The 27216-nt window shown below is 37.6% G+C and overlaps 1 protein-coding gene across 1 annotated transcript in view; it reads left to right on the top strand.

Annotated features, from left to right (window-relative positions):
* Positions 1 to 24229, top strand: part of LOC139717454 (afadin- and alpha-actinin-binding protein A-like) — a 62700-nt gene extending 38471 nt beyond the window's left edge. The window contains exons 8-13 of the mRNA XM_071628960.1: positions 8997 to 9168; positions 14219 to 14611; positions 16092 to 16265; positions 18547 to 18664; positions 19236 to 19389; positions 20571 to 24229. Of these exons, the coding sequence (XP_071485061.1) occupies positions 8997 to 9168; positions 14219 to 14611; positions 16092 to 16265; positions 18547 to 18664; positions 19236 to 19389; positions 20571 to 20853 (1294 nt within the window). The 3' untranslated portion in view covers positions 20854 to 24229. The remainder of the gene's footprint in view (positions 1 to 8996; positions 9169 to 14218; positions 14612 to 16091; positions 16266 to 18546; positions 18665 to 19235; positions 19390 to 20570) is intronic.
* Positions 24230 to 27216: the final 2987 nt, after the last annotated feature.

Below are 27216 nucleotides of genomic sequence, written 5' to 3'. Positions count from 1 at the left end.
GCATTTCACTATTCCACTTTTGCAGTGAAAAGCTATACATCATTTTCATAACAATCAATACCACACATATGGTATATTAGTTTATCACAAAGTATCCTCTCTGGTTTACATAAATGCAATGAAAAATATACTGTGTATCCAATGTATAGGGCCTACAGAATCAATTTGTTGTCACATATTGATGATAATTAGGGACTGTGATTAAAGACTAACTCTGTCTTACCAGAACTCCTCCAGACAGAGAGTCTGATGACTTCATTGCAGTAGGTTCCTTCATGAGGGCACACCAGGAAATCAGCCAAGTTCGCTTCCAGTTCAAAATCTCATGAGCACATCTGTAGTCTTTGTGCAAGTCCATTGTCATAGTTATGTTTTGTCTGCAATGCTCTAGATATACCCCACTCTTAACCCCTCCCAGTTTACTTTGAACCAAAGGCCTGAATATCAGGGAGACTATAAGTGACATTCTATGGGAACTTATCATTTGACTGTTACTTTTCTGGCGTCAAACACCCATTTCCTCTGAATGCACATGAAAAGATATAGGTCTTAAACTATTTTTTTTTTTCTATTTGTATAAAAGTCATGACTTGCTCTTTTTTGATGTTGTGTGGTACACTTTTTATTTGATGAAATACACTTATCTTATCTCAGGCAGAAATAGGAAAAAAACATTAAATACATGTATATATAGAAAAGGGATAACATATCTGCAGCAGAATATGTTTTGGCCAATGAGCACGATTACAACTTCATCGAGATTGAAATGTCTCAATTTTTCTTTTTCACTTTGATTCTAAATTGGATTCTTATTAATACTGTATATTAATTTTGTTTTACTACTTTCATTCAAAAAGTAATGTGTTTCCTTGATCCATTGTACTTTGAACTTAACCCGTTGAGGACGAGTCCCGAGTATACTCGGGCAAGTGTCTATGGGAAATACGTGTTGTAGCAAATTCAGTCCGTCCTAAACGGGTTAATTGAAGCAATTAATTTTGGCATCTCAATGACAATACCAAAAATAACAATGTCATCAACCAGAATAATAACAATGTGCATGAAATATTAATCAACCCTGAAAAAGGAAAAAGGTTCATGATAGAGTTGTGTCTACATTCATACCATCAGCTGAGAACCAGAAGGCTGTTATAGCATTTTATTTATTTATTTATTTATTTATTTATTTATTTATTTATTTATTATTATTATTTATTTATTTTCATTTATTCATTGATTTATTCTATTATTTTTTTATATTTATTTATTTATTTATTTATTTAATTTTTTTTTTTTTTGGGGAGGTACAAGTTATTGGTACCACTTTGCAGGGTTTGATCTCCTCTGCATTGTGGTGTCAATTTTGAATAATTTTCATTTTCAGTAAAATGTTAAAATCAAAACCGCAAGGGTGCCATTTTACCTGAAATTTGCTGCAGTGCTTTAAGCCTACCCACTTTTGATTAATAGATAAACTTCATATTTCATGAAAATTGTTTGTTCTGTTTTTATCTACCTTCAAATCTTGGAACCTGACCTTACCCTTCTGGTCCTCAGCTGATGATGTATGTTAGTATGGGATGGGAGCATATCATGCCATTGTGATGGTTTGAAAGACATTATGCATATTGAACATAACACAGAGGGACTCTAGGGCCTTTGCTGCATTCTGTTGGTGTCATGAATTTTCAAAATGCACGGAAGCATAGCTCTCTCGGCCTGTTTGAAAGTGAAGGAAATGTTGGTGTTACATATTGGATCAGCCCTCATCCTCCTTGCCGGATTTTCAGTCTAGCTGCTGAGCCAGAGATCAGGAAGTTCAGTCTTTTACCCCCCAGTGTGAGCTGCAAGACCAGGAATGAGTGTGTGCAGAGTGACTGTTATTTGTTAAAGGTCCAACTGTATTTTGGTCAAATCTGTCAAAGTTTGATGCAAATAACATACTGCAGTACATGTACATTTGTATGTACTGGACAGTTAGACATGATGATGCTGTATTTCTTCTGTTTTCTTTAGGATGCTTTCTGTCTGGTCCTATCAACATGATATACATTTAATTCTGTATTTTTTCCCCTTCCCCTCTTCCTCCTCCCATGCAATAGATGCTATACCACCTCCTTCGTCCTGTGTTTTTTGTTTTTGATGATTATCTTTCAAACCCCACCTTCTTACAGTAAAGTTAAGAGACAATTTAGAATGTCTTATTTTTTTTCTTATAATAGAATGTCTTTGTGTGGATTTTTTTTTTCATTTTTTAGGAGAATGCCCTATTATATGCAATTGTCAAACCTGCTTGTAAGACAAGATGCTGAAGGCTTTTGTTTTTGCTTGTGTGTTTTAAGATTAATGATTTTCAATGATGAGAAAAGTTCTGCGTGTGACCCCCCAAAAAGTTATTAGCCAAGAATGATGGCATGATTCTTTGATTCCCATGCAACTTTGGTTTGAGTATATTTTCCTGATATGGTTCACTTATATTTTCTAATAGTTTAAGTACGGTACTCATGCTGTATTAATAATATTATTTCACTATACATGGTACAAAAAAGAAAAGTATGCCGACGTTCTCCTCTTGCCTTCTATTGGGACACAATATAGTATACCTACATTGTAGCAGCAGACAGGCATCCATTTGTATAGAAACTGAAACAGGATTTGATTCGGGATCTGTTGAGTGGCCATTTGAACAACACATTTGAAGGCAATTTTGTTACACACAGGAATGATATTAGTGTAGTCTTGCATTATCATAAGATTAGCCACTTTCCATACTGTCCACCATTCACAATCCCTGTAAATAATGTCATTTGTCATCCCATAGCATTCATGTGTCTGCATCCTGGTAAAGAGGTTATTACAAGACCGTTATGCCATGAAACCATTCAACAATAGGAGAGAGAGACTGGTTGCCATGACAATCAGTATCCTCCTGTTGGTGGTGTGTTTCAAGGACAACTATAACGTAGGATCTGATAATTGAAATGCACATTTTGTTGTGATTTATGAATACATTGTGCACATCAAGAGCATTGGGAACATACAACTAACACACACACACACACACACACACACACACACATGGTGATTCTTCATTTCCTCAATATCAGTGGTAAGTCATGTCTATGGACCTCTTCTGCCTGTAAAAGGCAAAGATAGCAAATGATTAACCACAAATGCCCTCTGCCTTCTCACAAATGTTTTTTTCTTTTATTATAGATCTAACTTGGTTACACTGATATGCTTTCTACTAGAGCATTCTTGGATCATGGTCGTGTTCATTTTTATTGTAGTAGTAGCCATCAATTTCCAGCCATTGTTATAGGACACATGGCATAGATTAGAAAATGTTGTTATTTTGGACCATCATTTACTGACAAGGATGACTAATCACAGTAATACCTCATTGATATTCAAGCCAAAAGTGAATTGAGCTTATTTTTTCTCCATGTTTGTTGACCCCATCAAATAGCTGTACTGTCATATGACTTCTGTAGTACAATGTATCTCTCTCTCTCTGTCATTTTTGACAATCTTGGTATTAAATGCAACATTTGTGGAATATCAGTTACACTGAGTCATAATACTACTGGTGAATGTAATGTTGTCTTGTTTTTAGTGGGTTGAGCCATGATATGGTTTCATGTTGAACCAGGATGACCCCTTGCACTGAAAGCAGTGGTTTCCTGTACGCTGTCATCTCATTGTTGACATTTGGGTTTCCCTCCACAGCTGTGAAGTGTACATTATTATAGGCCACATCCTCCATCCCGCTTTATGAAACAGAATTCTCCCTGTCACATATATGTAGCTGTAAGAATCTGTTCTGATCATGATAAAATGGGGGGGGGGGGGATAAATGTGATTAACTCATATGCTCTGTGTGTGTTCGCTGCACAGTGACTCCGCATTCGACACCAAAAGTGTGACTTACAATATGTCAGTTTATTATTGTATGATTTGTACATTATTGTAAATTGTACGTTGTATTAGTTGTACGTTCATGAATTCCACAGAACTGAACACAGCTGTTAATGGGAAAAATAACTAGTGCCTTATCTCATCTTCTTCTTCTTCTTCGTCTTTTTTTTTTGTCAAGCAGAGCAGTCTGTTGTATGAAAAATACATGTACCTGGTTTAAACTGGTTTAAACCAGAAATTTTTGTAAGTCATCTGAAATTATGTGCAACCACATATGTATCCCATGCCAGACTGATCATCTCTGATGTGAGTGTGAAACCACACAAATTCAAGTGTACAATGTAGACCTTCATGTTCTAGTGCTCTTTTTGGTGACTCATGTATACACAGTACCTCAGTTTCATCACATAGTGCAGACAGTAGACATCATTTAGGAAAGAGATTTTGGTATTCGGGGAGAGACTGTTATCAGTTGATTTCTTGCAGCATGAGCAAGGTCTTCAATACTTCTTAAAAGATTGTCTGTAGAGACCTACAGTAGGCATGTTCTGGCATCACGTCATTCACTAACCAGTCTATTGAGCACTATTTAAAGTGAGATGAGAGTACAAAGACAGCATAGAATCAATATCACCAACAGAGTGGTGGCATATAGACCTGGACACAAACTGAGCTTTGTGTGTGTGGGTGGATGGGAGTAGAGGGATGAAGGAATGTAATTAAAGGCAGTTAGGTGGCTCTTTTGTACATTTTGCATTTAATTGACATTTTTATCACAATATTGCCACGATTGTTGAAGCTTGTGATCCTAAACACAATTCACCGGAAGGATGTCTGAAGGTAATCCATCACTAAAAGGTACATTTTGTAACCTTTTCTGTTGTATAATGCACCTTGCAAATCATCAGACTTGCAGAGCTAAACTTGTTATTCACCTTTCATTCAACTGATTGAATGGTATAGATGCACTTTTTTCAGCAGTATAAATCAGCAAAGGGTTGCAATATAATACAAACATAACCAATGAATATTGTGAGTGAGGGAGAGGCATAATTCATACTGGCCTTCTTTGAATATCAAAATACCAGACAGCAACTTGCACTGCTTCGCATCAAATGAAATTTGACTAGGTGCACACCGTATATTGTGAAAACTATCTATTTTTTCTCATAGAAAAAGTGTAGCGTTTTCTATTTGCATTATGGATTTCTTTGAATGTAAATTGTGATGTACGAAATCTCAGTAGTGTTGCAGGAAAAGTGGTTGGTGATGCAACATACATCTGTAATTAAATTCTGACACTGAGTCAAACTGCAGTCATACTCTGTTTCACCCACAGACAGTAGAGGGCAGCAAACTCTCCTAGCTGCTTGCAGAACCAGTGGGCAAAAGCAGCTCTATCTAGGTCTTCTTTCATTCACTTTGTAGGAGTCCCCTTTCCGATCTGGTTCCTTCTCTGTGGATATATGTGAGGCACTTTAAAAGGATTCTTTCCTATTTGTGACTGATGTTCCATTAGCAGTGATTTTATGTCTATTGTAGGTTTACAATGACTTTACATAATGAATCCCCGGCAGTTATTGTGCCAAGAGTCAGTTTGTTGGATGTCACATCGTTGTCTTGGAGTCTTTGTTTACATCGTCCGGATCTGGTGGAGTGCACAAACCTCTTCAATGAAAAGAAAACAGGGTTGGACATGGAAGCCTTTTCACGTCTTTGATTTGGTAGTTTGCTTGCATGTCTTAGGCACATCTCACAGTTCACCTACAATGTAATACCAATACCACATAGAGAAACATAGTTTTGATGATCGAAAGGATGAACACATAGGCCTATATCAGCAGTCTTAACTGCTTGCCTGCAGTATTTTTTAAATTCAGCTGAATCAGCATAGAATTAGTTTTCTTTTTCCTGTACTGCAAAATAAGTAGGGCCTACATTGTAACATAATGACATATCTCTATTGCTCCTCGCCTATGGAACTCCCTCCCATCTTTTCTCTGTGAATTGACAAACTGGATCACTTCAAAGCCTCACTCAAAACTCACATTTTTCACCAGGCATTCAATTGCTAACTGTCTTGGAGGAGTCTGCACCTTTGAATGTTTCTATAACAGATATATGGCGCTATACAAATGCTGTGGATCATCATCATCATCATATCCCCAAGCCAAGGGGGTAGTGCACACTGTATCTTACGGATATCTTTTTCAATTTGTTTTTAATTGCAAATGCATTTTGTAGTGACCTACAATGAAAGTAGTGTCTTGTTGCTAAAGTGCACTTTTTGATAACTCCTTAGTCCCACATTTCAGTTGTAAGCTATTATATCATGAAACTGTTGACAGTCCACAGACAAGCCCTTCACATTATGAAAATCTCTGTTCAGCATTCAGATTATTGGTAACCATGATGAGTCTAGCCTGTCATGGTAGACAGCTTATACACATCTCTAGAGGATGCTGCATTCCAGGGGGCCAGGGCATTGCTCTAGTAAATGGGGTAGGGAGGAATGGATGCATACAGGAAAGGCTAGTAAAAGTGCTGTTCACACACAGTCTGAATTAAACCCTCTTGAAACTTGGGTTTTGCAATGCGATGCAAAAGTTTTATTTCATGTGTTTGAACACCAGAAAAAAAGTTGGTTATCGCGATCTGCATCACCATGCAAAAATTGATCTCGCTTGATTTTTGTTTGAAACATTATGATAATTTGCCCCAAGCATTGTGTGTGAACGATACGTGAAGAGAAACTGAAGTCTTTTAATCCCACAATTCAATGCGCCATATTATAGGTCTGCACATTTGGATGAACAGGGTATTGGTTCTGTCAATGTTGATTTTTGTTGTTGTTGTTATTGCTGTTGTTGTTGTTGTTGTTATTGCTGTTGTTGTTGTTGTTGTTATTGCTGTTGTTGTTGTTGTTGAAACATCACAATGTCCTGTCCAGCATATGTGAATGATGGCAAGTAAACTTGAGGTTTATTGTGATGCAACCATTGTTTATTCCTGTGTATGAATGCGGTCAATATCCCCCTCTATACTCTACCATTACCATTGGCAACTGTACCTTGAAAGATGATAATGGTGCTATTGATGAACTGGTCCTTGGAGGGTAAAACAAACTGTACGAGGCTGTAGCATGCCTCTTTGCCTGGACGCAATGTTTGTCTGAATGCTGTTAAAACTCAGTGGGGGCACCCGTCCAGGATACACATAGCACTGATCGGAGGATTGTTTGTGTTGTTCCACGATGAGAGTTGGAATGGATTAATGAGATGGGATGTCAGGAATGAAGATGAGATGTTAGCCATGGTGGTATGAGGCTCAGGCTGCGGATGTTGGTGAGGTTGTCAAAGATGATGGTGATGATGAAGAATACACCTTAGAGAGTGGATGAGAGATGGTTATGGAGGGGATATTTTGAGCAGACTGATGTGAAAAGAAAATTAACCCTCTCACAGCTGCACCTGAATGTACTGTAGGCTGATAGTTAGTTGTTATTGTCCCCGCCGAACGAGTTCGAGCAGGGGACTATGAAACGGGCTCCGTACGTGTGTGTGTCCATGCGTCCGTCCGTCCGTCCATGCGTCCGTCCGTGTGTCCGTGCGTCCGCGTGTGATCAAAATGTTCAATTTGCTACTTCTCTGTCATTTATGAGCCAATTTTGATTCTGTTTGCTTTATATGATAGCACTATGTGGGAGCTTTGAAACTTCTACACAGAATTTCAGTTGTGACCTTTGACCTTGACCTTTGACCTATATTGTACATTTTGCTTCAAAATGCTACTCCTTCGCCATTTCTAACCCAAATTTGATTCCGTTTGCTTTATGTGATTTCACTAGGTGAGGGCTTCAAAACTTCCACACAGAATTTTGACCTTTGACTTCTTTGACCTTTGACCTTGATTTTTGACCTATACTACAAAATGCTACTCCTTTGCCATTTCTAACCCGATTTCGATTCCGTTTGCTTTATGTGATGGCACTAGGTGAGGGCTTCAAAACTTCTACACAGAATTTTGACCTTTGACTTCTTTGACCTTTGACCTTGATTTTTGACCTGTATTGTACATTTTGCTACAAGATGCTACTCCTTCGCCATTTCTAACCCGATTTCGATTCCGTTTGCTTTATGTGATGGCACTAGGTGAGGGCTTCAAAACTTGTACACAGAATTTTGACCTTTGACTTCTTTGACCTTTGACCTTTGACCTTGATTTTTTTACCTTATATTGTACATTTTGCTACTAAATGCTACTTCCGGCGGGGACATATATTACGCACCGCGTAATTTCTACTTTTCCTTGTTATCATGGTGAATGCAATGTTGTTGTTTTGTTTTTAACTCTCTGAACTTGTAAAATAGTATCACAAAAAATTACTCTTCTTGTTTATTGGACCTCCAAAAAATTGTTTAGAATTATCTTTTTGTTTTTATGCATGACCATTATGAGGGATAGCTCATTATGAAATAACACTGGTGACTTGATTAAAAACCAAAAGTCCTATTGATTGAAGGGATTATATGTTGTATTCTATGTTTGTTTACTATGACTTCTACTACTCCTACTACTACCACCACCACCACCACTACTACTACTACTACTACTCCTACTCCTACTCCTACTACTACTACTACTACTACTACTACTCCTACTCCTACTACTACTACTACTACTCCTACTACTACTGCTATGTACTACTACTACTACGACTACTACTACAATTGCCATGACTTCTAATGTTTCTTTGTTACTTATTTTCACTATCATTTTTGACATAATCATCATCATTTCTATTGTTATGTTATTTTTGTTGCCATTCTTATTATCAATAATATCATTAAACATGTTATTACTGTTAGCATCATCAATTTAAGGTTTCACTTTAAAATATCGTTGCTGATCACAGATGTCAGAATAGAGGATTGGTGGAAAACAAGAAAAGCAGTGATACAATCAAACATTGTAAAGATGTAAATAATTAGTGTTTGGTAACATCAACATGAAAACACACTGTAATTTAGAGGGCATTTTCATTTATTTATTCATTCATTGTGTGTGTATCTTACCAGGCATGAGGAAGACATGTACCGTCTGATTATCACAAACTACGAGGAGCGACAGAAGGAGGTGATGATGGAGAACCAAGTGTTGAGAGAATCCCTCAGTAACATGCAGCAGGAGCTGGTGAACCTACTCAACAGGCAGGCTGTCCAGGGGCGAGGGGGAGGTGGAACCAGCAATGTGAGTACCTTGCCTCACTCCTTCACAGTGCCGCCGAATCAGATACTGTAAAATCAGAATTTTCTTGCATGCATCATGAAACTTTCATGAATTTTGTGAGGAGCCAAGATTCGTGAAAGTAAAATGCGCACAAACATTTTTTTTTTCTTTTTCGTGGCAATGCATTGAATGCCATTGGCAATTCGCAAAAGTTTCATGTGGCGATAGAGATTGTTGGCTCCAGCTTATTAAAGTTTCGTGCCGGGATTGTTTCTGGTTCTAAAGTACTCATTCCTGTCATCTAAATAATTTAAGTACACTGGATGTTTTTCATAATTCTAGAAGCCAGCTTCCTGTTTCCATACTTAAAATAATAGTCATAAAGGATTGCTGTCATGTGAATTGACATGTTCATATTTCTGCAGATAGCTATTTGATTTTCTGATAAATGTTCTGCTTGCATCATTCACAAAGTATGGAACTGGCAATAACTGTTCAGGTGATATTCAGGTCTAGGTAAAACTTGCCATTGGAATGGAGTGTCTAGATTTTTTAACACTTCCGTACAGATATCATTACTCATGAAGTAGTGCCTTTTTATGGGTCTGCAGTAAAATATTAGTAGCAAATGACAAAAAGCAATTACTTGTATAACCTCGATGATTCAATCTGAATCTTTATGATAAAACAATTATTTCACCTTTACACTAACTTTTCTTAGTGCAATATATCTCTAGATATATATCTAGAGATATTGCACAGTTACAAACTTGCATGTGGAACAATATTATTATAAAATTGATTGAAGCTGACATGTAGGTTACACAATTATAAAGCACAAGCTTGGTACCTTGAAGGAAAGGCCACTCCACTGAGAAGTTTATTGTAGCATCAGTCCGTATCTAATCAGTGTAATGCCATGACAACAAATGAAGTAATTGGATTTGCTCTGGAGACAACTGTATCAGGCTGTGGTATGAATTCAGTGAGACTCATAACCTTGCCAGGTAATTCCTTGTTGGTGTCAGCTGATGTTGTTTCTTTATTACTGCACTCAGTGGATATTACACCAACACTCCACTCCTCTGACTATCCCCACATTGACACAAGATATGGTAAATGCTGAGATTTGTATGGCAGATTTCTGCTTTTTTTCCTTTAATAACAAGACTTGTTTTTTTTTGTGTAAATGGGATGTATTATGGTGATGGTAAACTAGCTGGTGTTTTAATTGACACAGTTGGGATCTTAAACAGAAGGCAAGTTCTCAATGAATTGTAAATGTGTGAAATAGCAATTTGTAAAGTATGTTTCATGCTTTAAAATGTCAAATTCCATTGAGGAACAAAAGCATGCCGTTTTAAGGCAAGTAGAATGCATCTTTTGGGCAAGTATATCATTACAACACAGATACAGATGGACACTGACATTGAAAAAAGGTGATGGCTCAATTCCAGAAATTCTTGAACTTTTAAACTGAGAAGGGCGATGACATTCAAATGCACAATTAAAAACACTATAGCATAGAGAAGTCTCGAGAATTACGCTGTCAAGAGATCAACGAACAAACCAAATCTCCATGCTAATTAACTTATTTACTGAATGGTTAATTCTAACATATTACACGTATATGGGAAGTAAAGAGTGTGGTACATTGTAGATCTGGTCCCCCAATCCTTTCTTCAAGCTTTTATAATGAATGTTCAACCCAATTTTGTTTTCTTTTGTCTTGTTTTTTTTTTTTTTTTGGTCATAGCTTTTACACAATGTGAGAGACTGTAGTGGGACCTGTGCAGCTCTGATTTTTCAAAATGAAAAACAAAACAAAACAAAACAAAAGAAACATACAAAATATTGACAATGCGTCTGAGGAGACGACTTCACCCTCCACTCTCTATTACCTGAATTGGTTTGACTAGAGAAATTTTCTTGCTAAGATCTTTCAAATTAGTGTGCCATTTTGAATTCACATTATTATCAAATAGCACATCACACTGTATTAGGTAATCAGGTTGATTTCCCCAATCAGAAATTGTGTGCTGTTTCAAAACATCGTGCTATGTCAAAAAGCCTATTGATAAAATCTAGTGCAGAGAGAAAGAACTGCATGTCAAATAGAATTCAACTATATCCAGTGAGGGCAGTCTTCATTCACTTCAGCAAAATGGGAGCAATTATCTCGCATACATATGACTCATAGTGTAAAAAGTCAACATATATTCTAGATTATAGAGTGATCGACTGACTGATTTTAATTATTTAACTGTCCACTGCACTGATGTGAACCATCTGATTTTTCCAGTGTTTTCTGTTCTTATTTAAATTTGTCACAATGTGCCAGTCCCCTGGTTGGAAAGGTTTTGAGTGATCAATGCAAAGTGTATGAACAATGTATCATGTTTTCTTCGCAGTTTTGTTTCCCCAGTGGCTCAACTGACGAATGTGTGAATTTTTGTCCTCTGACTGATACATTGTGTATAGTTTACATACATTGTAGTTGCTGTGAGCCCTTAATGTTTAGAGTCCTGCCTGGTTCTAACTCAAATAACATTTCAGTAATGTGTTGTATGTTTGTGAGGACTGACAGGAATACAACGTGCAGTTAAGCCTGCTTGTAGAATTACAAGTGTCCTGTTACCAAAACACATGATCATACATTAGTGTGTAACATTAGAAGTAGAATTAACTTTGTATGTGTTTGTGATGTGTGTGTGTGTGTGTGTGTGTGTGTGTGTGTGTGTAATTTATATAATGGCACACTTATTAGCAAAGAATAAAATTATTAGGCAGGCTTCTAGAAGATGAACCTGAATAACATTAAGACTTATTGCTTAGAACTGTGAATTCAAAAACATTAAACATGGTTTTACATATATACCATGTGAGATAACATGCTTCGAATTAGAATTAAAATTGTTGTTTTTTAATCATATATGGTCAAAGTGCCATAAAACCAAAATAATTTAAACACTATTGCCATCTTCCTGAGTTGTTAAATATTTTCCTGTGGTTAAAAAGTATCTATGGTAAGAATAAACAAAAGAAAGAAAACACAATAAATTAAAAAAGAAATTAGTTAACTTACTGAAAGGAGTGCAGCTGTCACTAAACTTTTATTTTAACTAAAGAGATGAAGCTGCAATGTTAAAATGCATTTGGGTGTTAAAAAAATATGTCCATGCTGATTACAGTATAACCTCATGGGAAGCAAGTTAATATACATTCTATCCTCTTTATTATCCATCTGGTATAAAATGATGAAAGCAATGGATCACATGTGTTGATTTTGATCAGTTGCATGTGACACTGTAAAGTTTGTTGCTACCATTTAAAGAAGCCTTTAACTCTTGGAGTAATAATAATATGATGCATTTTACTGTGCAATAGTACATGACCATGTTCAGTGAGTGTGGCGTCTTGCATTTTACTGAGAAGGTTGAATTAAGAAACAAAATGCAGCTTTCAAGATTTCTACTTGTATTTTTTTTTTGCCACGGTAGCGACAAGATGTTTCGTAAACTCATTAAACAAACTAGATCTTTCCACATTCACAGTACATGATCCAAGAAATTATGTAGGGATTGTATATAGAGAAGAGAAGTTTCGACATAAAAAACAGTTACCATGCTGGCAGCAACAGATGCAGAAATTTAGAGGTAGGATATCTTTTTATGTGTACATTCAGAGGAAAATGAAAATCCATATCAACCCTTCTGCAAACGAGGAGTAGGGTTGAGTAAGTTAATCTTTGTTTAGCAAATTAACCAAAGGAAGTAATCAAGTTTGGCTGTGGAATGACTCTGCCAAGTAATCTGATTCAGAATTGATAATCCCAAAATATTCTCTTGGCAAAAAAAAAGAAAGAAAGAAAGAAAGAAAGAGACTAGTCATTAGTCACTCAGGAAGAGTGTTTCCATGGCGACTGATATCACATGATGGGGGGGGGGGGGGGCCTTCAAAAAGTTTGACATTAAACGAGACCTATTTTTGAGCTCTGTTTATTTGTAGAGAAACTATGTTACATTGAATGTCAACTTAAAAGAAAAAGCTTTATGCCATCAATATATGAGATGGTTGTCTACAATAAAGGTTTTGGTCCAACTAGCCACATGAAATATGATATGTGATGATGATATTTCCTGTGCTAGAAATGACTGGCAACCATTAAACTTTATGAGATGTGAAAGTTACTGAAGTATTGCTGACTTTTATTCAATGGGGGTTGTGTGCGCCTAATCTCTCTCTTTTTTGATGTTGGGTTAGTTTAAAAATAAATAGTGGTAACAGTGTTTCGATGAGTCAAGTCACATTTCCTCGTACCATGTATCATACAGGGCACTTTGTAGACAATATAGGAATAGGATGCTTAAGGGTAATCAGACCGCTGAATTCCTGGCAATTGTTTGATGAGAGACAGTTGACAGATGACATTCAGATAATATTTCTTTTAATAGGTATCATGCTTTATCTGCATACTTCCATTGTTAATGTCTAGAAACAATGTAATAAACAGTTTCTCTAGAAAAGAAAGGAATTACAAATAATTAGCAGATTAAATCCATTCTTTACAACTTGGTAATCTATTAGTCTAAAGAGAAAAAAAAAAGGACAGAAAGAAAATAAGAATGTGATATCACAGCCAGCATTTTGCATTCAAGAAATCCTAGAGGCAATAAGATTATAAGAAGAATATTTAAATTTTCAAATTATTATTATGAATATTGATGGATGGCGCAATCTGATCTGATTGTACAGTTGTAGGTGTTACCACATTTCAATAATAAAACATGTAATCAAACAAGTGTATCAAGAGGTCTGTGTAACCTGAAGTGATGTTCACTTCACTTTGTGTACTTTTTGTGAATTTTGATCCTGTGTATTAAAGGAGAAGTGCTACATTAAGAAATTTGCTGGCATAAACAGTGTAGGAAGTTACTACACTGGTTAACACACCACACTGTTAAATTGTCATACTCACTTTTTCAGCGTTGTTATTTCCTTATTTTCTACATGTAGGTTTAAAATGTAATGGTTCACATCATACTTTAACTAAACTTCATCACTCTTATAGGCAAAGGACTACATCTCTGAGAGTGAATACGATGACACCACCTCAGTGGACTCCTCCATCGATGACCTGAAGACTGGGCACTTCCAGATGCCCTTCGAGATGGTGCGGGAGGGCATCGAGATCAGCTTCCAGAAGAACTGGCAGCGGCTCCGGGCGCACATCCAGCAGATCGAGAAGGAGAACAGGGAGAACCAGGAAGGAGGGGGAGGAGGAGGAGGAGGAGGTGGTAGCAGCAAGGATGGATCCGGAGGACCCAGGGAGGACGGGACTGCGGGAGATGCGAGTGTCGGTGGTGGGAGCGGCGGAAGCTCCAGGGATGCGGAGATTGAGAATCTCAAGAAGAAGCTGGAGAAGTACCATGACATCATCGTCCAGCAGGAGCAAGTCTTACAGGTGAGCAAACAAAATGGGGGAGGTAAAACTGATAAGGTATGAAGGCTATGGTGAGTGTCACTGGTATGACAACATTTATCTGTGTGTACAGGCATGTTTACCTGGTTGAAGTGAGAACCACAATTAGATAAATGTGTACCACTGTAGGTGCATAAGCTTCTTGGTAGGCATGGTTCACTTGAAGCTTAACCCTAGCTAGGCCGGGCTATTTAGGTAGATGATAGAGCCAGGGGGGGGGGGGCTTCCAGGTCCCCCTCCAGATCTCGGCCGTCGACCACGCGATCGTGACGAAAATTGGCACACGCATTGCCTATGACGTTATCTAAAGTACCATGAAGTTAATTTTTTGTTTAAAATTATCATTTATGCTAAATTATACTAATTTATGTGTAATGATGCATGAAATAAAACAATTTGGTATAAATCACTATATGAAGCTCAAAACAGGCATATTTTTTGTGTAAATATGCTTTTTAGTGTCCTTAGCAAATGTAAGAGAAAAAATTGTGCCATCAGAAAAAAATTTCATAAGTATTTTATTGTTTTTTGATTTTCTTATGTATTTCCTTGTTTTTTGACTTTATGTTTTTCATTGTTTTTTCGATGAAATTTGTCCGCGACATTGTTCCGAACAAGAAAATATGTTATTAATTGATTTTAATCAGTAAAACCCCCAAATAATCATGCTTTTATGAAATTTCCCTGTAAGCACATTTTGCATTGAAATTGTACACAAATTCTTGTTTTTGAGCAATTTTTGGTCTGATGTGCACATACATATTTATGCGTAGCTTTGATACTGTGTGCCCGGGCATCGCAAATTTGGTGTCAAAAGATGCGGAAGACTCGAAAGAAAAAAGTCATGAAACGTCACGGCGATTGCTTTTCGCGATAGCGATACATGTACATCGCGCAGAACGTCGAAGGGGGGCCTTGGAGGCCCCCCCTCCCCCCCCCCCCCCCCCCCCCCCGGCCTAGTTAGGGTTAATAAACCAGACTGCACCGAAAAAATGTAAGACATTGTCAGCCTCATTTTGTCCATAGTTCAGCTGTGTTTCATCCATCTGGCCCTGTACTTTGTATTTATGCATGACACAGTATTTGTTCCTGCAGAGTCTTACTAGGATTGGAACTTAAATGTGAAGTTACTGTCTTAATTGTTTGTATCAGACAGACAATTTTTGTCTTTTTTTTAAGTACTATTCCTCAAAGAGAATGATATGTTATGTACAATGTAGGACTATTGCTTCAACTAAGACTCTATGCCAGTTAGGAGCATCAGTAACAACTGCACCGAATGGAAATGTGCTTGATTATTAAGTAATCGGACTCTTCCCTCAGCATCAGGGTGTTACATTCACTGTGTTATGTATGTGTAGTGTGTTTGAATGTATAGCAGTGTTTGTGGATGCATAGAATAGCGGCATGAGCACTCAGTAGACACGTTTTGCATCATGCATGTCACCACTCTCTCCCGCAGGCCCTGCAGGATTCGTCCATAGACAACAATTTGTTGAACTTTATCAGGGACTCCACCCTCCTCGACGAGAAGGAGAACCTTGCCTCCGAGCAGAAGATCTTGTACGACATGAAAGCTGCCTTCGACAAGGAGCAGAGGAATTTTACCGAAGCCACAATTCGATTAGGGGAGGAGGTAAACTCCACAAAAAAACTCCATCATACTCCAAGAGGTCCAAACAGATGCAGCTTGGCTCATTTCCTTTCCCATTTAATCAAACCTTTTTTCTTACACTGCATGTATACTGTCTTCATCATTTACTCTCTGTTCTGTACTTTGCACTCATGGTTCCATGGTACTCTATAAAAGCTGGTGATGAATTTCATTTTTTATTTCTCTTGGTTCTTTGTAACTCCAGTCATTTCTGATCTCTTTCTAAACATTTTGTCACGAAGTAACGCTAACTATTATATAATACCCTTTCAGACAGACTTCTTCAACCAGTTATTTGGTGGGTATACCCAATGAACTCTTAATAGCAGTGCAATAAGAATTCTACTTGTTCTAATATTGATTAGTGCAGATGACTGTTCGATCTACCTTTCAGACTAAAAGGCAATAGAATCTGATGAAACTAAACCCCAAATGAGTACACCTGTAGGTGAATTCCAACATCAGCTATTAAACTCTTTTCATGTATTACCTCAACAGTAGGTACAACGTACAGTACGATACTGCAGCTTGCACCTGACAAAATGGCTGCAATTGTGAAAACACTAGGTGTATTTTATATCAAGAGAGCTACATATATATACAGACCACTCACAGGGAATTCATTAGAGAGTGATTTCAGACCAGATGATATCACCCCTTACACCCATTTAAACTGCTCACGTAGGAGTACTACATTGTTGTATGTGGTTTTTAATGGTAATACAGTAGTACTAGTACTACAAGGTGTACTTCTTTACCACTACTACTACTTCATGAACTACTACTTCTACTACTGCTACAACTACTATGACTAGTCTGTAAAGTGCATTGAAATTCTCAACAGGTCTGAAATGCACTATATAAACGGACACTTGCTACTATTTTTGTTGTTATCATTATTATAGTGCTAGCACAGGTGTCTCCCGTTTATTCAAGTCCACAGGTCTGGTAGTTTTCTTTCGTTATATCTGAACAAATAAACTATACAAAGATATTTAGATGACAATTTTGGGCCCTGAATTTTACTCTGTTCTATACAGAATTTCATAATTACTACTGTGTTTGTTATAACGAAGAGGACACTTTAGTATTCCACCTATACAATGATATGCACCTTTCATTTACACTCACTGCTCATCCTGTATTTTATCTTCAATTTACATGCACACCTCGTTCGTCTTGGACTGTATTCAAATGTTGTAAAAACCGCAGCCCACAGAACTCTCATGTCATAACTTTTTCTGTTATCTTTATTACTTCATCTTTGATAATATTGCTTCATCTTTATTTTTGTGAACATGGCTTCAATACGAAGCTTGAATAAGGCAACAACGTAAAAGTTGATTATGTTGCATGCTGAAAATGTTATGAATAATCATCATATCAGGAAATTTATTACAGGTTATGCAGTCTATCTTATGCCATTTGTTGTTTTTTCAAATAATTTTTGGATTCAAATTGCACGTGCAAAGCATGGTTTGCATTTTTTAGCTATCAGTCATGAGTGCATGAAATACATTTTGTATCCATGCTTGCTTATCTCTGCAATTCCCATTTATTTTATTTTTTTTACTGTACATGCATCTTTTGAAGCTTAATTGCCCTTAGTAACACCATAGGATTCTGTGGGATATAGTCCTGCACAGACTGCATGGAATTTCCAGTGAATGCACGATACATGTACAGTGTATGTCATAACCTATGCTTTGCGCATCCAGCACACACATACACACACACACACACACACACACACACACACACACACACACACACACACACACACACACACACACAAAACACACACAAATGATTCATGGTTATAAATTGTTAAAATAGCAAATGCATTGTGTGTGTTAATTTCTTTCACGTTGTATAAACCAGCCATCACACAAATATGTCAGGTGTATTATTTATAAAATAATATGGCCCTCCAAGCCAGCATTCCCCTGACTGTTTTTGCCAAAACCCGATTGGCATTTACATCATGATCTTTAAGATTATGGTGTGATTAAGACATTCTTTAATTCTCTTGCACTATGTTCCTTCCAGAAAGCATTTGTAATCATGTGGTTGCATTAGATGTGTAGTGTAGCTGTATGTTTGCTCAATGAAAGGCGTGCTTGCTTCCAATCTGTTTGGAATAGATTAAAAGAAAATTGGCAGCAATATTTCAATGAAAGTTTTGATACAGAATCAGTGTGTGTCAGTACAGAAACCATCTTTAACCTGTAATCTTTTTGTGTGTTCTTGATATTCTTCCCAGCGTAAGAAGTTTGAGGAGGAGAGGGCATCCTATCTCCAAGAACAGCTGATGCTGACACCCATGTCTTCCCATCATGCACCATTATTACGTCCACCAAGGTCCATTAACAAGGCTACAAGTAAGTTCCCATCTCTATGCAAGAAAAGACATTAGCAGGTCAAATTGTTTTCATGTAGATTAAATTGAATTCATGTCAAGTTTAGAATCCAAACCATTATAAAGATTCAGAAACTGGTGAGTGATACATACACGTAACTCTTCAAAAAGTTTAACCCCGAGGTGTAACTCAAATACTGCAAACGTGGGTTTGACATGAGTTTGACATGGGAGACAATGAAAATTGGCAATGTCAACTGTTCCCTACCCATTTTTGCTCAGACAAAATCACACCGTTGACAGTGACAGCGTGCAGTGTCAGGGGCGGATTCAGGAATTCCCTAAAGGAGGGGCGCCTTTACAAAATTAAAGGGGGGCGCACACACCGCCCAATTTTCTCTTTTTATTTCTTTTGTTTTAACAAAAATTAAAGGGGGGTGCGCGCCTGGTGCGCCCCCGCCTGGATCCGCCACTGAGTGTTACTTGTAACTGTATGTCACGTGATGAGTAATTAATCAATTGGCTAGCGAGATTCTTTTCTGTGTTGTATGTGTTGTATAATGGTGAATAAAATTTATGTGTCCTTGTCGCAGGTCCAACCCTCACGCCCGGTCTGTCTCCCAACATGTCATCAACTCCTTCCCTCCACACACCGGCGGGTCCGCAGCGGAGAACTCACACCCCCTCCACAGTGGAGCTCTACCGGGCCCTCAAACTTCTACCAGAAGGAGGACAGTACCTTAATGTGTGAGTCCTAGCTTGGGTCACCACACCCTTTCAGTGGTGATGATCATGTTATTAGTGGATGTTACAAGTAGTCAAACTATGGTAGTTGTAGTTATAACTAGAAAAGCACTCTGAGAGCGCAGACCTCTGGCAAGCAGTTAATTTCCACCAATACGCACATACTGAAAAATCGTCCAATTTCCCCATATAGAAGTCTTTTGTTTATGTTATCAGCTTCCAGCTGCGAAAACACCTCACCCAAGCAGGGCATGCGCTTTAGAGCGCAAATGCAGCTTGAACTCCAGAGTTCATTGCATTGACCCTATCTGCAAAAAGATTTTAAAAATCCTTCAAAAATCCATAGAAATTCCTGGATCACTACCAAAATTTAACCATCTGTTCCTTGTGTTATTATCAACTTTTTCTTCATGTTTCATCCAAATCCGTCCACAACTTTTTGAGTTATTGTGCACACTGAAACACAAACAAACAAACAAACAATAAACAAACGAATCAGCCAATGCCTATGAAAACATACATGTAACACCCTTCCGTGGCAGAGGAATATCATATTTTGTTAATCCTCATCAATTTGATAAGCTTTAATGAAATTATTTCTAAAGTTAATAAGCATGGTAAAACTGTTCTTTTATCTGTATAGCATTATGATTTGGGGAGTGATAACAATTCTAGTTAATGGTTTATTCATTGATTGGATTGAGACATTGCTATGCCTGAGTTGGTGGTCAAACTTAAACTCTCCAAACGTGACCTTCATTTACATGAGTACAAAAAGGAGAAGTTTAGGGGAATTCTTATTCCTTCATTTGTGCTTAGTGTTTATATGCCACCAAGCAAGTGTCTGTACAATTTCCTTGTACAGTAGCACATCATGGCTGTCTTGGTCAAGTTACCTAAAGGATATTTTGCTTCCCCAAACATATTTGTTGGAAGTATGTAGGGTTGTTAAGCTACACAAACCAAAGTGACTTCAATACCTGCATTGCTAGGTTTGGCCTACATGATGTATACTTTTAATACGTACGTCTGAAACACTACCAAAGATTTTGTCATGACAGGAATGCTCATGTTCATGTTTTCAAATAATATCATCTGCTGTCTCGTAGACTGGGCATTTGATGTACATGTATCGGGGTGGTTGATTGATATTAACTTCATCATTTTCTCTTCATCCACCACAGATCCAGAGAGAGTATCCACTCTATCGGCAGCCAGAGCATTCTGTCTGACTCCGAGCTGTCCTGTCACTCTGGCGTGTCCACCCCTCGCTCCTCCAAGGCCTCCTCCATCATCGCTGGAGGGCGCCCTCTATCCAGCCAGTCGGGCCACAGCACCAACGGCAGCACGGACAGCCTCAACAAGATAGGCACAAAGTCCCGCCGGACGGAGGAGCACAAGCACAACCTGAGGAAGACGATGGCTCAGAGGCAGCGCAGGACGGACAAGAGCAGCCACAAGAAATGAGGATTCTCACTGCCGGACTATGTGACTTTGTGAGGAAAATAGAAAAAGGCAAAGTTGGAGTAGAACGGATATCATTCATGGAGAGGTGACAGAAACTTATTGGTGGCAACGGAGAGGAAAATGAAGACTGAGAAAGGAGATATAAGATAATATCTGCCATCTTTCACAGCTGCCAAAAGTCTGTTTTCATGGTATATCCACACGTTTTTCAGGGGACACTTTTTTTTAATGAATCTACTGACAGCCAAGTGCCATCACTGAAAGAGATAAAAGGGAATGGACTACTATTGAAAACCAAGACTCTGAATTGCTGATTGGCAGCAGATGTGGTTATGCCCCAAATTTTTGTGCCATGGCAATGACTTCGGCAGATGGTCGAAGTTCTGTAGGGTTAGAGGAGGATGAGAAGAATAGTATGTCACCAATCTGACACGGTGTGATACAATGTCTGCCCTCTTGTTCTTTTCCTTGCTTGACCTGCCGTAATTATTTAAAGGTGAATTATAGCTGAGTGATGATAGTAGGTGTGCCGAATTGATGCCTTTGAAAAACTTAATGACAGAAGAAAAGAAATGGAATTTTGAACGAGTGTCTTTCAAGATACTTGGAGCAATATTTTGCCCTGAGGTATGACTGCCTTGCAATTGAAATAAGAGATTCAGGGCAAACAACTCCTCCTGTCACACTCAAGCAGAGAGCAAGGTGGGGTGAGATGAACCAATCTTACCGCAGTCTGGCCCCCCTGCTGGCTTTCTGTTGGTAAAATCTTTTTCTTTCTTGGCGACACCTGTCGCTATGTGTATGCGTAGAAGAGCTGAGACGAATGTCAGTTCCTCCAAGCGATTGGCCTGATGAGAGAGATCATCTGTCGTCCTCAAAAAAAGCCTTCATTTCACAGCTTGTGGTATCTACAAGTGGGTAACCATTACTAAGTGCAATTGATGGTAATTGTAGTGTTGGCGTGTTTGCTGGTGTGGGTATGGTACTGAACATTCAAGCAGTAAATTGTGGGATGTGAGAATGAGTCTGAGGTGATCCTTGAATACCTAATGCATGTAAATATATTGAAATTTAAAACTTTGCTGAGACTCTTACTACAACATTTTCATTGTTTTACTAGCCTTCTAACTAGCTGTAAAGAACTACGAAGAAATTAAATTGGTGTGAGCATTAGGATGAAGACTGTACTGATAATGTCTAATGCCTTTGCTTTCATGTGGGTTAAGATATGTATTGTATATGAATGAGGACTTAATGTACTGTGACAGTTTCTTTATTTTCATTATTTTCTGGTATTATTTCAGTAGCACAGCAACATAGATTTTTATTCGGAGGATGTTAACTTAAAACTCTCTTTAATCAAATTCTGATGTGCGATTCAAACTAGTCTTTGCCCCACAAATTTGTGGATTAAGATATATTTTGTTATTCCTGTACCAAACGGCAGGAGGATATTCTCAACTTTAAGTAATAAAATAGCATAAGTTTGTTTTGTTCAAGACAGAATACTTCAATGTTGTCTCATTACGAGATGCATTTGTGAAGCAGAATGCAAGGTGCTAGAATGGTGCAAGAAGTTCTGTTCTTCCATCTTACTCCATCTTTTTCCTTCATAAGGGCGAGAAGCAGGAGCTGCAGGCCTAATTGAAAACTGGAGCAACTTTAATGCAATCTTTCTTCGCAGAATTTGTCCACAACATCTTCAACTCTTTGTCAGAGGTCGACAAAAGGCTTTCCTAACCTAGCAGCAGCTGGTATAGTTTAACAGAACTAGTGAGAATAGCATAGAATAAGACATGACAGGAGTTATTCGACCAGAGAAATCTTTTCGATGGACATTTTTAGCAATACACCTGTACTTGGGTAGGAATGATGAGAAGAATTGCAAACAGGCATACTCTGTGGAAGTAAGACAAGACTTTGCTCCTGCTACAAAGTTCCACCGTATTGTCATTGAAAGGGGACTTCTCTGTCTATCTATTCCTGCTTTTAAAGTGTGGGAATGTCAGAGAAGAAGGAGAAATGTTGAGAGCAGGCCTTACTTAGATCTTATGTGAATTACTTGTATGTTGCATGATTATTTGGGGTGTGTAAATGTGTTTATGCCTTTCCTTTGACTATCAATACATAGAGAGTTTATAATTCAATGGTGCCTTAATGATATGGATTGTACATATTGGTAAAAACATGAAAAAGCTATTGATGTAGACACCACTTCACATGTGTGTGCTGTGACATGAACTTTGACAAATGCAAGTTCTCTCTTTTCATTGTAAAACATATTGATTGTGTAAAACACTATCACACACACAAACATACATAAACAAAGGAAAAAGACAAATTTGGTGGATTTATGTAATTTTAGAATTAGAGGTAGTGAATTGGAGAGTAAATTAACCACTTTGTTGTACAATTCCTGACGTTGATCTGCAAATATATAAATTTGAAAACTGAATGTGGCAGAATAGTTATACAGATTCTATCTACTTAAACGACATCGACAAACTTCTGTGATGACTCATTTTGCACAGGAAATATATGAAAATTATTGAGAAAGGTTTACCCATGTTAGACTTTTGTGATTTTACAATGAATGCAGTAGTATTTGTAATTTATTAATGTCACAGTATTTATTCAAGATGTATTTTGCTAATGACTTTTATCAGTGGAAACAGGAGGCACATTCACAAACTGATTGTTGCTACGTGACTCTCTTATTGATTCTTTCAGTCAAGATACACTCATAACATGTTGTTTCTAAACAGTGCTAAAAAAAAAAAAATCAGTTTAAATAAATGTTTATGAGAGATTTGTTGTGTTGGCCAAAAGGCCATCATGTATAATGTGAAAATAGCAATCTAACAAATATAATAGACCTTGAAAGTCTGTTGTGACCGTTCTGATCTGCTGTGTGAGTCGAAAGACTGACACAATATTATGCGAAAATAAGAAATACTGAAAGCAACGGTTTACCATAAACCTTGAAGGGGTATTGTGACTGGTTGTCTACTTTTTTTGAGCCCAAATATTTTTGTATAGCCTGTCACCATGGAGCAAGCTCCACACTGATACTGAGCTGAATGCAAATGTATCAATACTTGTTCAGCTCTCTTTCAGAAACTAACTAAACGTAAAACCTGTCTTGCCATTGATGTACAAACATGAGAAGTTTCAATCGCGAGTGTAAGGATGTTGTCGATGTGTAATCTGTGCCTTTGCATTCAAAAACTACTGGACCTATTCAGTAATAGTAGCATATTGATGAAGCAAAGTGTGACTTTGTTTAACCACTTCACCTGTTTAAAGGGGATGGCTAGTAACCGATCAGTGGGAATCAGTGGGAATGCTAGGGGATGATTGTTCCAATCCTTATTTGATTCATTTAAGAGTACATTATATATCTATTGTTGTGTGAAAATTGTTTGCTTAAGAATGGTCTCATATTCAAGTAATGTGCAGTTTAATATTTCCAGGTTAGCATGCCTGTACAGTGACGGGGCATTAAACTGCACGTTAGTTGAATATGAGACCATTCTGAAGCAAACAATTTTCACACAACAATAGATATATAATGTACTCTTAAATGAATCCCTCAAGAATTGGAACAATCATCCCTCAGCATTCCCACTGATTCCCACTGATCAGTTACTAGCCATCCCCTTAAATCTTTCCTTGATGGTGACTGCCCTCCACAACTGCCTGATGTACAGAAATGGGTGTCTTTGATTCATCACAATTTTCTCCCTGTACTAGATGACATTTATTTCAATGCCCTCGTGCAATGTTACTGAGCTGAGGAATTCTGTTAGAGCCTGTTGTGCCAAGTGATTTAAGTATGACATTCCATGCTATTAAAGTGTGATTAAGAAGAAATCCAGACTTTGATCAAATCAAGATATTTTCATAACCTGTAAAGAAAAAAAATAATGTGTAGAATGTACAATGTAGCATATTTGCGGTATTTGATACTTAATAACATAGTTTTAATATAATCCAGATCTTTGTATTTGTCCAGCTGATTGATTGTAGTAGTACAAACTTAGTCCAAGCATTATAACAAATAAATCTGGAAATTTGTGTCACTCTGCTGTTATCATTGCTTTCAAATATAGCCAGCATTACTTGCCCTATTCCCCCCCCCCCCCACCCCCTGAAAAAAAAAAGACAACAGAGAGACAAATGTTCTTTGTTTATTGCCACTAGCTACAAGCTATCGTGTATATCTTATTTACTGGTTAAAAGAGTGTCTGTCAACTTCCCACCTTCCTGGTCTGTCTGCCTGCTGTTCTCACTTTTGTGTGGATCACAATTTTCACAAGAGCGGGAGGAGGGAAAAAAATCCAAACATTCATTTACTATGTGTTTGCACATGACTTTGTAAGAATTGTGAAATTTTGAGCAAATGTTTAGGAAAGCATCAGACCCACAGTCAAATGGAGAAAGGTATTCAGTCCATATACAAACTAATGAAATGGCATGATTTTGTCAAAGTATTGTACAACCCCTGCAATGTATAACTAGGCACGTTCAGGCAATGAGTCACATGTTCACTAAATTTGATAGGGAAAAAAAAAAAGAAATATAGTGGGCATTGAAATGAACTTCCTGAATGGTCAGTAAGTGGGTCATTGTTTTGTTCTTCTTTAGACATTCACTGCATTTGGTTGATGGTTAAGAGCATGCATGGAACATGAATGATGAGAATATTCTTAGACTTGCAATAATTCTAGATATTATCCCATGTTGTTTCATGGCCTTTCCGGAATTGACGGCACTGTAGTCTACTGTTCTCTGCAATACCTGTAGTCAATAACTTGCCATATCGATTAGTCTTGATGCTGTGTGATTACTTCATGAACAAATACGCCTCAGCCTCTTTTCTAATGTGCAGCCTGTCACTGTATGCTGGTTTCTTGTGGAGTGTTGTTTGTAAAGATGATTCAGGCAATTTTTTGTTTGTACACTGTATTTGTTTTGAGATGTCGGTGAATACCAGTTTCTCCTTTACTGCTGAGCCAGAACCGTCATCAACCTCAAGATGGTTTATGGCTGGATAAATTGCTGTTCTTACAAACCTTAACATCATTTTTCTCCAAATGCTGATATGTAGTGCTCTGCAAAATGCCCTTTGGATGTAAGTAGATTGTGAAAGGTTCAACTCATTTTTCATGCTTTTTATATACATCCAGGGGACAGTGTTTCAGTTTTCTTTGCCGTTTCTTGTGGCTTCCTTCAGAGGCAATACTGTAAAACATGATATATTCGCAGCATGAATTTTTCGCGAATTGGAGCCGACAGCCTTTTTCGTGGCATGAAATTTTCGCGAAAAGCCACTGGCGTTCAATGCATATAGTGTAAACAAGGACTTTCGCGTGCATTTTAATTTCGCGAATCTTGGCGCTCGCGAAATTCGCGAAATTAAAATGCATGCGAAAATTCCTCGTTTTACAGTAGTTCAATTAAAGGACAAGTTCACCTTCATATACATGTGGACTGAATGAATGCAACAATATCAGTAGAACACATCAGTGAAAGTTTGGGGAAAATCGGACAATCCGTTCAAAAGTTATGGATTTTTAAAGTATCTGCGCAGTTACTGCTGGATGAGAAGACTACTACAGGGTATGATGTCATATGCGTACAACGACATAAAGAAAATAAAAAGAATTTCACGAAATTTTACTTTTTGAAAAAGTACATTTCCTCAACTTGTCATGGACGTATGTTGAGGGTAATATTATTCCCCTTGCCTTCTGAAAGAGGGAAGTCAAAAGACCTTTTATTAAGCGAGGAAAGTGAAAATATGTTGAATTTTCTTTATATTTTCTTTATATCGTTGTACTCATGTGACATCACAAGCTATAGTAGTCTTCTCATCCAGCCTTCAGTGAGCATAAACTTCAAAAGTGCATAACTCTAGAACGGATTGTCTGATTTTCCTCAAACTTTCACTGATGTCTTTTACTAATATTGCTGCATTCACTCAACCCACATGTCTGTGAAGGTGAACTTGTCCTTTAATGTTGCTACTCTAGTAATTTCCCTTTTCGTGTTTCCAAGAATTGTTTCATTTAGCATAGATTCTGCATTTATGTTCGAAATCCCCATTGTCTCATCAGCGTGTCATTAAGTAATGTCGTCTTTCTAGAGTAGTAGCTTTCTATCAAATTGTCTTTCTATGTCTGCCTCTTCATTCCAGTTGTTCATTGAATGATCCTTGTTGGGTTTGTGGTAGAAAGTAAAAACAGCTGCAAATCATTCGTTTGTAATGGTAATGACAGGAGAGTTTTCAAATGGATATGATACATTAAAAAGATATGACTTCCTGTTTTTGAAGATGACAGGACTTGAGTTAGTATGAGA

Source organism: Diadema antillarum, unplaced genomic scaffold (assembly GCF_040938485.1).
Source record: "Diadema antillarum isolate AM-2024a unplaced genomic scaffold, OU_Dant_1.0 scf00000075, whole genome shotgun sequence".
NCBI classification, from domain to species: domain Eukaryota; kingdom Metazoa; phylum Echinodermata; class Echinoidea; order Diadematoida; family Diadematidae; genus Diadema; species Diadema antillarum.
The sequence above is the reverse complement of the archived record's forward strand: the minus strand, read 5'-3'. Positions and strand labels throughout refer to the sequence as shown.